The following is a 16,740-nucleotide window of genomic DNA, read 5'->3' on the forward strand; positions in this document are numbered from 1 at the left end:
CACCTCATGGGGAATGCGGGGGCCGCCATCTTGGGAGGCAGCATCGCAAGCTTCCTCCCACTCTGAACTGACCACCGCTGCTGTAAGTGACCACCTGAAATGCTACTTCTGTGGGCAGGCTACGCACCCAAGGAACGCTACCCTGCCAGGGATGCCATCTGCTCCAACTGCAGGAAGAAATGACACTTCATGAAGGTCATTATGTCCAAACCAATCCCAAGTTCCACCAGCGCCATGTGCGAGCGGGGCCAGCCATCATCCATGCCGTCACTTCCACCATCACTTCCAGGGACCTGGGACGGCCATGCATGCATGGCACAGAGACTGTCGCTTGTGATGACCTCACTTTTGTCTTCTTTCCCTTCTCTTCTGGTGAACTACGATGGGGCCACGAGCGCGCCATGGGGGTCGCCTTCTTGGATGCCATCTTACCGGACTGCCAGCAGTCAATGGAACTCCTCAGACGATGAGCAACACTGGCATTGGTAACCCTCAATCAGGACAGACCCCATCAACTCTCCAGGTCCATGATGGACATCCAGGTAAACAGTTTCCCCACTGCTTGCCTATTCGACAGTGAAACCACTGAAAGCTTCATTCACCCAGACACTGTTCAGCACTACTCCCTCGGGGTGAAGCCCGTGAGCCACTGGATCTCCATGGCATCAAAATCTCACACAGCAGAGATTCGTGGCAGTTGCACCATAAAACTGACTGTCTGGGGCAAAGTATATCAGGACTTAAAACTTCTCATGCTGCCACAGCTCTGTGCACCCATCCTACTGGGATTAGACTTCCAATGTAACATGAAGAACATCACCATGGAGTACAATGGGCCCCACTTCCCCTCATAGTCTGCAATGGGCAGTTTTTAAACCACCCACCCTCTTTTCACCATGTGGTCGACCGTCAGCCCCAAATGCAATCACCGCGTCTGACATGCTTTCTCTCCACGCTCCGGATTTCTCCCCCACCCCTGTTCACCAAACTCACTCCTGACTGTCAGCCCATTACCAATAAAAGTCGGGGACAGGGCATTTATTAAGTCAGAAGTGAGGCACCTCATGGATGAAGGGGTGATAGAACAGTGCACAAGCCCCTGGAGAGCCCAGGTAGTGGTGGTGAAGAGTGGGAACAAATACTGGATGGTCATCAATTATTCCATTATTCCCAGACCATCAATAGATTAATCTGGCTGGATGCATACCCCTTCCCAGCATAGCCAACATGGTGAACCAGACTGCACAGTACAAGGTGTTCTCCACCATAGATCTTAAGTCTTCCTACCATCAGCTTCCCATTCACCTTGAAGTCCGCCTTTGAAATGGATGCCCGGCTTTACCATTTCCTGAGAGTCCCCTTCGGAGTCTTGAACAGAGTTTCAGTCTTTGAGAGGGAAATGTATCGGATGGTGGATGAACACGAGCTGTGGGCCACTTATCCATACTTTGACAATGTCACCATCGGCAGCCACAACCAGCAGGAAAATGATAGGTACCTCCAGAAATTCTTCCACAGACCAAAACGCCTAAATCTGACATATAACACAGGGAAGTGGGTCTTCACCACACGTCGCTTGGCTATATAAGGTTGTGTTGTGGAGAACAGAGTTATCAGCCCCAACCCTGACAAAGCCGACATTGCAAAGGCCATGATGTACCCATTGGATGAATCCATCCTATTCCAGGTGGAGAGCGATGCGACCGACTTTGCCCTGGCTGCCACACGTAACCAGGTGAGCAGGCCAATAGCATTTTTATCAAGCACCCTCCAGGGCCCCGAGATCCGGCACTCCTCCATTGAGAAAGAGGCTCAGGCTATCATTGAAGTGGTATGGCACTGGTAAGCCTCCCTGTCACCCCACTGGTAAGAGGTTCTCCCAGAGGTGCTCCACCCTATCCGGTCCCTCCTGTGTACAGCCACCAATGAGACACCTCATGAGAGACTGTTTACATTCCCCAGGAGATCGGCATCTGGAACCACCTGAACTACCTGGCTGATGTCCCCAGGGCCAGTATTACTCTGTAGGCACATGAGGACACACAAGTCTGACCCTCTGTCGAGAGCGTCCAGCTGCTCCACGCGAACCTACAGTACGCTTTCATGTCATTCCCAGATGGGCGTGAGGTCACGGTGTCTATCCAGGACCTGGCATTCCCAGGACTATCTGGACCCCCACCCCCCCCAAACTAGCTGAGAGGTACACCCCACCCAGCTCTCCAGGGCCCACCTTCCCAATGCTCACCACCCCAGCCAAGCTGATGGTTGATGCACACACACCCCCCCTCCGGCCCAGGCCAACAAGGATGGACCAGGAGAAACCAGCGGAGACCTCCACAGACCCCAAGACGGGACTCGCCGGTCATAACGCCAAAGAAGACCATCGGACAGATTAAACTTATGAGGGGTGGTTAACCACACCATACCCCTTGGGATGTTCTTTTTAAAAAAGAGGGGATGAATGTTGTGAAACCACTGGTTTTAAGTGTTCTGACCATCGGTTGAGGATGGAGATCTTGTCGCTGAGGAGGACTTTGCCGTCTGAGCTGCGCAGCGGGCTTTGGACTTGGGGTGAGGGGCCGTACACAGCCTTTAGAGCCTCGTAGAAACCCCTGAAGTCGCCAATGTCCGCTCTGGGCTGGGTTCGCTTGGCGAGGCTAGTCCACCACTCATTTTGGATCTCCCGGAGTTTGCGCTGAAGATGGCTGCATGCGCGACGGAAGGCTTGTTTCTTCTCTGGACGGGACGGCTTTGTAAGGTGAGCCTGGTGGGCAGCTCGCTTCTTTGCCAGCAGCTCCTGGATTTCCTGGCTGTTTTCGTCAAACCAGTCCTTGTTTTTCCTGGAGGAGAAGCCCAGTACCTCTTCAGTGGATTGCAGTATGGTAGTCTTCAACTGATCCCAGAGGGTTTGAGGGGACGGGTCCGTGAGGCTTATTGCATCGGCGAGCTTTGCTTTGAGGTTTGCCTGGAAGTTTCCTCTCGCTTCGTCTGACTGCAGGTTTCCAACATTGAACCTCTTTCTGGGGGCTTTACTGTTCCTGGGCTTTGGCTTGAAGTGAAGGTTGAGCTTGCAGCGAACCAGCCGGTGGTCAGTGTGGCATTCCGCGCTGGGCATAACCCTGGTGTGGAGCACATCTCGTTTGTCATTTTCTCGTACCAGGATGTAGTCCAGGAGGTGCCAGTGTTTTGATCAGGGATGCATCCAGGTAGTCTTAAGGCTGTCCCTCTGCTGAAAAAGGGTGTTCTGCGCAGAGCTCCAACAATATATTTGCCATATGTAAATGCCATGACCTTTTCTGGTTGACCCTGCTCTCACTGGCGGCTCGTGATTCCTCCCCCTTTCTTCCCCATAAAGGCTGTCAAGCTACAAGGCTGCCAGTTCGAGTCCGGGTCAGTGTGAGCGACCAACAAAGGGATGCTGTCCACCTCTTGTAAATAAATGTCTTCAATCTCAGCGACTTCAGTGCTACAATTTCTATGCCCTTGATGGTCTTCTCAGCACACCAGCACACTTTTGCATTTTATAGAGTTAACCTCAACCTATTTAATTCTGTGAATGTTTTTCTCAAATGACACAGTGCTCTTTTTAAATCAGATAAGATCAACACTTGATACTGCAGTAAGGAACATGACTTACCCCAGCAGTGACACCAGGGTGTGATTATTATATATCTTGCAATGAGTTAAGATTAAAATGTGACAAGCCTCAGAGTACCTAAAATGATGCACTAACAATTTTGCTGCAATATGCAGTAAAGCACTATTTTCACATTTTTACAGAGGTATTTTAATCACCATCTATTTTCAAATGAATAGTCACTACTGGTAAATTCCAAGGTGATTATTCTTTTCAATTTATTCTATTTTTGAACATAGACACCATCAGAAAGGGCAGTCTCTAATTGCTCCTAAGAAGGAACAAAATTCTGTTGTTCTCCAAGTGAAGTTGGTGTTAGGTAGGAAATGCCAGGACATTCACCCAATGAATACAAAGAAGACAGGAGAGTGTGTGTCTTGGAGAGGAGGTGGTGGGGTTCTCATGCACCTACCAACTTGGTCCTTCATGATAGGAGAGGTCTTGGGTTTGAGAGGTGCAACTAGAATCGCTTAGTTGAATGGTGAATACTGCATTTAACGTGCGTTGGTGAAAGGAATGAATGTTTCAGGAGATGGATGGTGTATCATTCCAGTGGGAACCCTGGATGGTATCAAGCATCCTGAAAATCCACAGTTCTATCAAGGTTGTCACATAAGTTGTTGGGGTAGTTAAGGAGACTAATGGTATGCTGGCCTTCATTCATCAGGGGATTGAATTCAGGAGTCATGAGATGATGTTGCCGCTCCATATCACTTGGAATATTGTGTTCAGTTCTGGTCACCTTACGACAGGAAAAATGTGCAAGCTATGGAGAGGTTGCAGAGGAGATTTACAAGGATGATGCTGTGTTTGGAGAATGTGTCTTTTGAGGCAAGATTAACAGAGCTAGGGTTTTTCTCTTTGGAGCAAAGAAGGATGAGAAGTGACTGAAGAGAGGTATAGATAGGGTAGAGACCAGCACCTTTTTCCCAGGGTGAGAGTGCCAGGGGTCATCTGTACAAGTTTAAGGAAGACATCAGAGACAAGGTTTTTCTTGTACACAGAGAGTAGTGGGCACTTAGGATGCATTGCCAAGGGTGGTGGTGGAGGGTGGTACAATAGGGACATTTAAAAGACTCTTAGACATGCATGTGATTGATGGATTTGGACCAACCTCCGAGTTGGGCTAAAGTTGAGATGGTTTGTATTTCTGAAGTCAAAGTGCATCAATTTATATTTCGATGGAATGTAAACTTGTTGCGGGAATACAATATGCTTATATTAAAACATTTATTAAAGATATGAACAAAGGAAAATAAGATTTTAGGATCAAAAATAAATTGTCAATCTTAACCCCCTTATATAATAATCAGCTTATTCCTTTTTCAATGTTTAATAATCATTTAAAGAGTTGGGATTCTACGGGTATAAAGATGTTACAGGATGGTTTTACAGAAAGACAGTTTCTTTCTTTTAATCAATTGAAAGAGCGTTTTGATATTGCTGAAAATTCTTTGTTTATTTATCAACTTTGAGCTTTGGTGAAAGATATATATGGTAGAGAGATGATTTTACCTGTTTTGACGGAATTTGAATCTTTGATTTCTTCTATACCAAAAAATGGTTAGATTTCAGTTATGTAGCAAGTGTTACAAGATAATATGGATAAAGCAGAATGGGACAAGTCTAAGCTTAAATGGAAAAATGATTTAGCTTTTGTTTTTCCAGAAAATTATTGGGCAGATATGTGTTAAGATAGTGTTACTAAATTAACGAATGTGCGGTATGGAATGGTTAATTATAATTTTTTACATCAGCTGTATTTAACTCCAGAGAAATTGAAAAAATATTGTTTTAGTAATTCAGACTTGTTTTAGATGTGGTGTGTGTATTGGTACTTTTTTTTACATGCTGCTTGATCTTGTGTTCATGGGAAGAAATTAGATTAAATTTGGAAAAATTGTATGATATTAAGTTACCATTAGATTCATCTTTTTTTTTAATGGGTTATATGGTTCCTTTAAAGGGTTTAGGGTTGGATAAATTTCAAATTGCATTTGTATGCTTGGTACCGTCTATAGCTCGAAAATGTGTAGCAAGTACATGGAAAAATAACACAATTAACATAATGCGATTTCTTAATGAACTGAAAGCTTGTATCATTATGGAAAAAATTACATGTAATTTGCATGAGAATTATTCTTCTTTTGTTAATAAGTGGTTACCATGTTTGGAATATATGCATTTAGATGTACTTTGATTTATGATATATTCTTAGTTTCTGTTTATATGCTCTTGACTTTCCTTAAGAGAACTGACTGATGGGGTGGGAGGGTAGGTTGTGATTTAATTTTTAAAATTTTTAAATTTTTCTTATTTTTTATATATACTTATATAAAATTGTCTTTGTGGAACGTATGCTGTATTATTACTAATGATTTTTCAAATAAATAAAGTTCTTTAAAAAAAGACAGGCATGTGGATACAAGAAAAATAGAGGGTTATGGGCATAAGGTAGGGAAGGTTTAGTTTGTTGAATAGGTTTTTATCAGTCAGCATTATTGGAGATGGCACTTCTCCTGCCAGGTGGAGAATATTTCAACACACTTCTGGCTTGTGTTTTGCAAATGGAAGAAAGATTCCGGGTTAAGGGGATGTGAATTACTTACATCAGATGCTGAACCTCTGACCTGTGCTGATAGTCAGAGTCTTTATGCTGGCATATCCCGCAATGAAGTCCTAAGGCTGTGTATTCCACCAGAACCTCGATAACAGATTGGCAGCAATCTTGGGGAAACTGCTTGTACACGATTTACATTGTTTCTCATGACTGCTGTGAGTATTCTAGCCGTCCTATTTTGAAGCCAAGGATGGGAAATCAGCGGATCCCTACATCGATTCTAAGCCAGGACTGGAATGATACTATTTTTTAAATGAACATGTCTTGACTTGAAGCATTTCTCTCAATGGATGCTGCTTGACATGCAGAGTACCTCCAGCTTCTCTCTGTTCAGCAAGATTAAAAGATTTTTTTAATGTTCCTAAAGCCCATAAGGCCATAGACAGAGGAGTAGAATTACAGCCCATCCAATCTGCCCCGTCATTCGAATCATGGCTGATGTATTTTTCCTTTCAACCCCATTTTCCTGCCTTCTCCCCATAACCTTTGACATCCATATAAATCAATAGTCTATAAACCTCTATTTTAAATAAATATGCACACTTTTATATCTATCATTCCTTGTGGAAGCGCATATTGATGTGTGTACATTGTAACAGTCACTCATTCACAAGAAGAAAACAGGAGGAGTAGGTTACCTGCCACATAAAAGCTGTTCTGCCATTCACCAGAATCATGGCTGATTCTCCCATGTTAACCCTACTTTCCCATATTATTCCATGATCCCTTTAATGTCCTAAAGTCTATCAATTTTTATTTTGAATAAATTGCCTTTCTACAGACCCATGGATAGAGAATTTCAAAGATTCATCACTCACAATGTGAATAAAGTTCCTAATTGCATATCCCTTATTGTGGAACTGCGATCACTGGTTCTATGAGGAGAGCTGTCATTCTTCTAAGCAGTTTATACTGTTCCTTCTCATATGGCAAAAACCACCATCCCATCTCAGGAGCCTTTCAAGTGAACCACGCACAGGCAACGACTTGCAAGCAAGGAACCAACACAGGCTACTGGAGACTTAAGATCAAAGGGCTCACACCAGACTGCGGGCTGCTGGAGACTTGCCCATAAGAACCAGGTATTAGAACCAGGATTCAAGAGGGTGCTGAAGGCAAGAAGGGCTCCCAAAGGGGTCTGGGCGCTGAAGGCTTCCTCATCGTGTCAGATGTATGGACCTAGGCTCAGGTTACCGATGTTTTGAACTGGAGTTTTGTGTGGCTGCAGAGGCTGCAAGAGTGCTGGAAGCAAATTCACGGACACTGAGTGACTCTGGAGGGACTCTCTTTTGCTTCTAGTTCTGACTGTAAGGGGTGCCACACAGTGTTAATGGCAAATCTTTGTCTGCCTTTTGGCAAACTAATGGAAATTTCGTGTAATATTGAATTTCAGTTTTATTACATGAAAACAAATATTATCTGGTCTGATATTTATATATTTGTTTATCCATCTATCTATTTATTTATTTTGATATACGTTCTGAATGTGTATCGCTTGTCCACATGTGTTTTATGTCTGGTTGTGTTTTTGTACCAAGGACCAGAGAACGCGGTTTTGTCGGGTTGTACTTGTGCAACAGGATGATAAATAAACTTGAACTTGATATTCCTTATCACCTAGTATGTATCCATCTCATTGAAGACTCTTTAAAACCTCCTGGAAACTTACATCCCACCCAGTTTTGCATTTTCAGCAAATTTGGAAATATGATCAATCAGTTAGTCTAAAACTTATAGTTGGGAATCCATAATAAAGAATCAGAGGTAAAACACAGGATTCTGTTAACACCATGGTTAAGTGAAAAAACACACAAATGCTGGAGAAACGGTGCCTAACCATTCGGGCAGACCCATTGTCTCTGCTTGCTCTTGCCCCACGGAACTAATTTCATCCTACCTTGACTCCATCTTTTCTCCCCTTGTTCAATCCCTCCCCACCTGCATCCACAACACCTCACACACCTTCCATCTCCTCCTCATCTTCATGAAGGATGTCCAATCCCTTTACACCTTCATTCCATAGAAGGCCTCAAAGCACTTTGCTTTTTTCTGGACCTCGGACCTGAGGAGACACCTTCCACAACCACTCCCTCCACCTGGCAGAACTTGTCCTCACCCTTAACAATTTTTCCTTTAACTCATCCCACTACATCCAGATTAAAGGAATAGCCATGGGTACCCACATGGGTCCCAGCTATGCCTGCCTGTTTGTGGGTTTTGTAGAACCAAACATGCACCAAGCCTACACAGGCAAGGACCCCCCCACCAACTCTTCCTCTGGTACATCAACGACTACATTGGGGTGGCCTCATGTGACCATGATGAGCTCGTCAATTTCATCAACTTTGCAGCCAATTTCCACCCAGACCTCAAACTCACCTGGTCCATCTCTGATAACTCTCTCCTTTTCTGAATCTCTCTGTCACCATCTCAGGAGACAGACTCTCCACTGACATTTATTACAAACCCTCTAACTCCCATAACTACCTGGACTACTCATCCTTACATCTTGTCCCTTTCTCTCATTTTCTCTGTATCTGCTGCATCTGCTCCCAGGATGAGGTCTTCCAGTCCAAAGCCTCTGAAATGTCTGCCTTCTTCTACATACGTGGCTTCCCCTCCACCACCATTAACTCGGCCCTCATCCTCATCTCCTCCATTCCCCACTCATCTTCCTTAGTCCCCCCACCCCTAGAAACAATAAACATGGAATCCCCCTCATCCTCACCTATCACCCCACCAGCCTCTGCATCTAACACATTATCCGTTGGAATTTCCGGCACTTACTACAGGACCCCACCACCAGACACAGTTTTCCTTCTCCTCCTCTCTCAGCCTTCCTTAGGGACCACTTCCTTTGTGACTCCCTTGTGCACTCTTCCTTCCCACCCATCGCCCCCTTCAGCACCTTCCACTGTGGTTATAGGAGGTGTAATACCTGCACCCACACCTACTCCCTCACCATGGTCCGAGGTCCCAAACAGACCTTTCAGGTGAAGCAACACTTCACCTGTACCTCCAGAGAACTCATTTACTGCATCCGGTGCACCCTCTGTGGCCTTCTCTATATCAGAGAGACCAGTGGCAGATTAGGAGATCGCTTCGCCCAGCACTTCCTCTCTGTCCACAACAAAAGCAACCTCCCTGTTGCCAACCGTTTCAATTCTGACTCATACCCTCATGCTCACATGTCTGTCCATGGTCCTGACCACTGGCAGATTGGAGGAACAACACCTCATTTTTCATCTGGGCACCCTCCAACCTCAGGGCATGAACATTGAGTTCACTGCATTCCACCAATCAGCTTGCATTTTCCCCCCTCCCCCAACCTTTAACTAGTTATTCCAGTTCCTACTTCCTTTCTCTCTCCACCTAGCCTAGACTCCTCCCCCATGCAGTGTTTCTCCCCCCTCTCCACCTATCATCTCCCACTCTCACCACCCCTTTCCCCTTCCCCCTTTTGTTCAGACATCTCTCATGTTCCCCCACACCTTGACAAAGGTGATGCACCTTTACCTTTGCTACATAAAGGCACCGTTTGACCTTCTGAGTTTCTCCAGCATTTGTGTATTTTTTCATAATAAAGAATCATATTACTGAACAATTGGGAAAGAATAAGAAGTCAATGAGGATTTATGAAATGGAAGTCACTGTTGAATAATTCACCACTGGCAAATAATATGAGCAGTCAAATAAAGAAGGGGAGATAAAGCAACTTCCATTATATCCAACAAGTGTACTGAAGGGAGGCCAACAGCCTTGTCCAAAAAAAAATTAAAGCAGCTAAATCATTGCTTTTTCTTGCAAATAGCTGAGGCCTGATCACTCCACAAACCACAGGCTGACAAGCTAAGAAAAACCACATTATTCCTATTCTTTGCATTTCATCCGCTAGCCAATCTATTTCAGTGTATATTATTATCAATTCCATATGTGGCATGTCATCTATTGGGGTGTCTTAAAATTTAATATAACACATCTATTAGTTCCCCCACCCCCTCCATATCTGTCCTAGAAGTCACATACTCAAAATATTCCAATAAATCAGTCAAATATGCTTTCCCTTTTCATACATCCATCTTCTCATTCTTCACTACTCTTCACTAGGTGTTCTGTGGTTGTCGCTTGTTAATATAGATCTAGGGTGGCATAGTTGATGTAACGGTTAGCGCAACACCTTTACAGCGCCAGCAATCGGGATTGGACTGAGGTTCAATTTGTAAGGAGTTTGTATATTCTCCCCATGTCTGCGTGAGTATTCTCTGGGGGCTCCGGTTTCCTCCACTGTTCAAAACGTACTGGGTGTGTCGATTAAGGCGTGCAAATGTGGCGGCACTGACTTGTGGGCCAAAATGGCCTGTACCATGCTATATGTCTAGGTATAAATTTAAAAATATAGATCTCAGCATTTTCCTTACTACAAATGCGTAACTCCAAGTTTTCCTTCTTACCTATTTTTAAATAGTTAGGCCACTTTTGTTCCTCGCTGGGTATGGAAACAGTTCCAGATCTGTAGAATTTTGCAAAGAATGCATTCACTCTCCCCGTACTTTTACTGATAGCATTGCTCTTTTTGCTGCTGTGTGCCCTACTGCTGGGAATTTGACACTAACACCTGTCCTCCCTGCAATAGCATGGTGTGATGCCAGGAATCTGCAGTGAACCCCTGCCCTCTGCTGGCACTGCTGTAGTAAATGGCTAGATGTTGAGAGGCTGCTTTGTGAAGGATGGGGTTTGAAACACAAAAGTCTGCAGACGCTCAGAAATGCTGGAGGAACTCAGCTGGCCTTGCAGCGTTTATAGAAGGCAAAGATATATTACCGGTGTTTCAGGCCTGAATCCTTCTTCAAGATTGGAGCAAAAATCAGGCAAGCAACTTAATTAAAGACTAGAATTTAAGGGGGAAGAGTGAAAGGGGCAAGAAGTCCAGACCCAATAGCCAAAAGGTGTTAATTAGTTATGATAACGTGAGAATTGATTTTGGCTCTGTTAAAGGAGGCAGAAAAAGTGAGTGAGAGAGAGAGAGTGAGAGAGAGAAACACACACACACACAGCTAGAGGAAAGGAGACAGGGAACAAATATTTTGGTGGATGGTGGGGAGGGGGGGGGGGTGTTAATGCATCTGGTTGGAGGGTTGGAGGATGCCCAGAAATGTTTTCCTCCAATTTGTGGGTGGTCTCAGTCTGGCACTGCACGAGACCATGGACAGACATGTCAGTAAGGGAATGGGACAGTGAATTGAAATGGGTGGCCACTGGCAGATCTACGTTATTGCATCAGACAGAGCTGAGGAGCTCAATTAAGTGATCTCCCAGGCTGTGGCCAGTCTCTTTGATGTAGAGGAGACCACAACAGAAACACCAATTTTTTTTTTCATTTTCAGATTTTTTTTCCTGTGGACGTGGTAGAATTACCACTAATTGGTAGTGCAAAAAATAAACTGTTCACAGCATAAACACGTAAACAAATCAAAGAACCGTAAACAGGTAATGAATGTGCAAGTCTTATGGCACCTCTCCCTCTTCCCTGATGGAAGCAGTGAGAACAAAGTATGTGCTGGGTTTTGTGGATCTTTGATGATTGCTGCTGCTGTCCGAAGGCAGCGTTCCCTATCGATGTCCTCAATAGTGGGGAGGGCTTTGCCTGTGATGTCCTGGGCTGTGTCCACTACCCTTTGGAGGGCTTTACACTCAGGGGTATTGGTGTTCTCATACCAGACCATGATGCAGCTGGCCAGCACACTCCGCCGCACATCTGGAGATATTTGCCAGAGTTTCTGGTGTCATACCAAACCTCCTCAAACTCTTGAGGAAGTAGAGGCACTGACGTGCTTTCTTCAAGATGCCATTGGTGTGTTGGGTCCGGGAAAGATGCCCTGAGATAGTGACTCCATAGAACCTAACTTTGCTCACCCTCTCCACTTCTGATTCCGCCAATGAACACTGGAATATATACCTGGCTCATCCCATTCCTTTATATGATCCACTACCATGGTATCATCGGCATATTTGTAGATGGCATTATTGTAGTGCCGAATGCAGTATTGCTGGGGTTTGGCAGATGTGTACAGATGTGTGGTGGAGTGTGCTGGCCAGAGGTGAAGCCATTGATGACTGCTGGTCTTGTTGCCACAGAGAAATCATTGGGCTAGGAAAAGCTGTGCAGCCAACCAAAGAGAGCAAGGGATAGCAGCTTCCATAACAACCAGATATTACAGCTATTAAGAACAAGGCGGGAAATTATACTGAGGAGGAAGATCCTGATTGGAAGGAAATTGAAATGACTGAATGGCCTAATCCTGCTTTTATATTCATAAGCTAATAAATCAACTCTGGAAAACAAAATCATCCAAATGATCAAATTCCACTTTCTTTACAATTCCATGGTATACACGTGATAAAGTAACTGTGCACATCACTGAGACACAATAGGTATTGTAAATGCTGGAATCTGCTGGAGGAAGTCAAGTCAAGTTTATTGTCATCTGATTGCACAAGTACAACCTGACAAAACAGCGTTCTCCAGTCCTCGGTGCAAGACATGCAGACACATAACCAGACATAACACACATACAGACACACACTACATATGCAGGACAAGTACTCAGATATACAAATAAGTAAATAAATATTATTTCAGAAATGTGAGAGTGTTGGATAGTCCATGCGAGCAGTTCTTTTGGTGGTTCAGCGATCCCACAGCCCATGGGAAGAAGCTGTTCCTCGGCCTGGTGATGCTATTTCTCCTATAACTCTTTCCTGACAGGAGTAGCTGTAAGATGCTGTGTGTGGTCTGGTAAGGGCCATCAATTATTTTGAAAGCTTGGTAGATCACATTGACATGGTGGGGGGGGGGGGGGGGGTAGTGGTGGAGGAGGGAGACTCCAGTGATCCTCTCTGCCACTTGTGGTCCTGTGTATTGACCTCCAATGTCAGAACTCAGCGAGTGGAGCAGCATCAATGGAAGAAAAAGAATGGTCTTCTTTTGGGGTTACAACCCTTCATCAAAAAGGCATCAAGAGAATTTGTACATTCACCATTAAATATCACTAAGGACGTGACAACCCTTCCTGGAGCTAAGCTCGGACTTTCCAGTTGCGTTGATCATAACAATCTTTTGCCTGAACTAACATGTACATTTCTAACAGGTAGAATTTCTGGAAAAAAAGGAAAATCATTGATTATTGTAAATCTGAAATTAAAGAATAGAAAATGCAGGAAACACCAAGCAGAACCACATCTGTGGGAAGAGAAGGCAGTTAACACTATTGGTCGAAGGGGTTGAAGGACTCTGAAGCATCTGTTAAGGTCAAACGAAGGGTCTTGAACCTGACACTTTATGAAGAGTTCGCATTTCTGACACCTTCCGAACATGCATGTGATTACAAAGGCTGGAGTAACAGCTGGGAAAGGGGTGGGCAGATATTGATGGACTGGAGGAACTCAATATATCAGGCTGGATTTGGGGGAGAGGAACTGCATGTCCCAGTGGAGGGGTTGGTGGTGTGGGAGAGCTACCAGGATTTAAGGAGATGTAAGGAGATCGACCAGAGCGTTGCCTGCATTGGAAATAAAGTTTTTTGGTGGAGTGAAGGTTGAGAGATGACTTAAAGGTCTACAAAATTCCTAGAGGCGGCCAGTGTTTTTTTTTCCCAGGGTGGGAGTAGCAAACACCAGACTGAACAAAGAGAAGGGAGGAAAGTTTTGAGGAGACATCAGGGGTAAGTATTTTGCACAGAGAGCGGTGGGTGCCTGGATGCCAGGTGGAAGTAGGTGGCGAAAGCATTTCAGATATTGACACATGGAGGCATTTTTTCTGATAGGAATCTAGAGGTCGGTATGACATCGAGGGCGTGTACTGTCCTGTTCTGTGTTCAGGAAGAGCCCTCCTCCCGCACAGACCAACACATGGGGAGAGCCACCTTCTGCAGACGCGCTCGCCAGACGCGGCTGCTCAGCGGCGTGGACCTCCTGCCCTGATCGCCTGGAGCCCCCGCCGGTCCCGGGGCTGACCGAGCCGCACTGTGGGGAACACGCGGCGGGATGCAGCGGCTCCTCCTTCTCCTTCTGATGGCTTCTCTCGGAACAGGTGAGGGTTTAACTGGAGAAACTGCTGGAGAACTAGCGTCCTCACCTCACGTCCTCACGCTCCCTCTTGGTTTTTGTTTGCACTCGTAGATTTGTGCCAAAGCGGGAGAGATTGTGAAGAGGATCTGGTGGTCGGATCCCAGGGTAAGTCCGGGAAACGATATTTATTCCAGAAGACCTTACGGCGGCACTCGCTGGTGGCGCTTGAACACTCGCCCGTCTTCTCTCCCACAGAGGAGGGGATGGACAGAAAGAGAGAGATGGGAGAGAAAGAGAGAGATGGGGAGAGAGAGATGGGAGAGAGAGAGATGGGGAGAGAGAGAGATGGGGAGAGAGAGAGATGGGGAGAGAGAGAGATGGGGAGAGAGAGATGGGATAGAGAGAGAGATGGGGAGAGAGAGATGGGGAGAGAGATGGGAGAGAGAAAGATGGGGAGAGAGAGATGGGAAGAGGGAGAAAGATGGGGAGAGAGAGATGGGGAAAGAGAGAGATGGGGAGAGAGAGAGAGATGGGATGAGAGACAGATGGGGAGAGAGACAGATGGGGAGAGAGAGATGGGGAGAGAGAGATAGGAGAGAGAGATGGGAGGGAGAAAGATGGGGAGAGAGAGAGATGGGAGAAAGATGGGGAGAGAGATGGGGAAAGGGAGATGGGAGAGAGAGATGGGGAGAGAGAGAGTTGGGAGGAGAGAGAGATGGGGAGAGAGAGGGAGCAAGGTGATAGAGGCCACGAAGGAGGGAGAAAGCGAGGGATCAGAGAGAGAGATGGTGGCAGAAAGAGAGGGAGCTGAGGAAAGAAGGGGGCACAGAGGGAGGGGAGAGGGGGGAAAACCGGGGTTGGGGGCACGTACATATATTCAGAGAGAGAGAGAGAGAGAGGCGGGGGGGGGGGGAGATGAAGTGCACGGTTTCAGTCTACTACTCTCACGTTAAGTCTAGAAAGTTTATGTGTGGCGTGAACCTGTGGCTCCCGAGCAGAGGGGTCCTTGCTGGGAAGAGCAGGGAAGTTGGTGTCGGATTGCCCGACGCTGCTGACCGAAGCCGACCTCTGTTTAAACTGAACCAGTGGGTGCACCCGCGCACACAACAGTTTTAGAGCATTTAATAAACCGCTTCCATTCCTAACTGGTTAATGAGCTATCACCATCATTCTTGACTCTGAATACCATTCTCTTTTACCTTTGTTTTAAGGGCGAATGAACCAGTCATGTGGAACAACTTTGTGAGCAATTATTAATTTGCATTCTCTGAAAATGTTTGATCTTGCTTATCTTGTGTACAGCAAGCAGACACAAAACACGGAAAGACTACTACAGGCTTTAATCCACTTAAACTCTGTGGTACAAGGCTGAAGTCTATATACAAGTTGGTTGATTGACAGCCGGCCAGGTGAAGTGGGCCTCCCAGGTGGTCTTCCTTCAAGTACAGAGGTCGCCTACTGCTGGTGGGAAAGGGGCCCTGTGCTGTGATTGTATCACCACATTCACCCCCTTCTTAAAATGAGTCGGATGTGGGAGTGGGGGTGGGGGGTTTGTTGCAGGGTGGTTGTCTCTGTGCTGGGTAGTATTTACAAGTTCAGGCAGTCCAGTGGCCTCTGTGACTGTCACAGGTTCGGCTCCTGGTCAATGGTCAATGGCGAGGGTGGGGTTGCCTGAGGATCGGCCGGGTCTGGGGTGGCCGGGGCAAATGGCGGTGTGGGCAAGGCAGTGTCTGGCAGTGAGGGGGTGCATATGTGGGTCTGGTCTGCAAGGAGTGGGGCCCTCTGGAGAGGCTGGAGAAGGTGGTCAGCTCCCGGTGAATCCTGGGTGGGTCAAGGGTACCCGTGTTTGCGGAGGAACACCATTCCTGGAGACGTTAGCCATGTTGGGAGGGAGATGCCAGTCGCCGATTTCCTTGGGAACGAGAAAAGGTGCTCGTGAGGGGTCTGGTTGGTAGCTGTGCAGAAGAGCAACCATATAGCATGGAATGCCTCAGGAAGGGCCTCTTGTCAGAGGTCAACAAACCAGCCTTTGGACAACAGAGCCAGGAGGACTTCCTTCCAGATCACCTCATTTTCGCACTCCACTTGCCCATCAGCTCGCATTATCAGGTACTGGTGCAGCTCCTCACTCAGGAAGTTGGACCCCTGGTTACTTTGGATGAATACTTGGTATCCAAACATGGTAAAGAACTGCATCAGTGTCCTGATAACTGTGGATGTGGAGGTGTCAGGGCAAGGGATAGTGAAGGGAAAACAGGAGTATTTGTCTATAACCAAGAGGCAGTAGACATTCTTGATCATGGAAGGCAGGGGGCCCTTTAAGTTGACACTGAACTCCTCAAAGGGCTGAGTGGCCTTGATGACATGGGCCTGTGGCGGGCGGAAGAAGTGTGGTTTGCACTCTTCCCAGACCCTG

The 16,740-nt window shown here is 46.1% G+C and overlaps 1 protein-coding gene across 2 annotated transcripts in view; it reads left to right on the plus strand.

The window, feature by feature from the left end:
• Positions 1-14,016: 14,016 nt before the first annotated feature.
• LOC138763977 (interleukin-6 receptor subunit beta) overlaps positions 14,017-16,740 on the plus strand; it is a 100,358-nt gene continuing 97,634 nt past the window's right edge. For both annotated transcript variants that reach the window (XM_069939086.1, XM_069939096.1), the window contains exons 1-2: positions 14,017-14,346; positions 14,436-14,489. In XM_069939086.1, the coding sequence (XP_069795187.1) occupies positions 14,301-14,346; positions 14,436-14,489 (100 nt within the window). In that variant the 5' untranslated portion in view covers positions 14,017-14,300. The remainder of the gene's footprint in view (positions 14,347-14,435; positions 14,490-16,740) is intronic.

This window comes from Narcine bancroftii, chromosome 1 (assembly GCF_036971445.1).
Source record: "Narcine bancroftii isolate sNarBan1 chromosome 1, sNarBan1.hap1, whole genome shotgun sequence".
NCBI classification, from domain to species: domain Eukaryota; kingdom Metazoa; phylum Chordata; class Chondrichthyes; order Torpediniformes; family Narcinidae; genus Narcine; species Narcine bancroftii.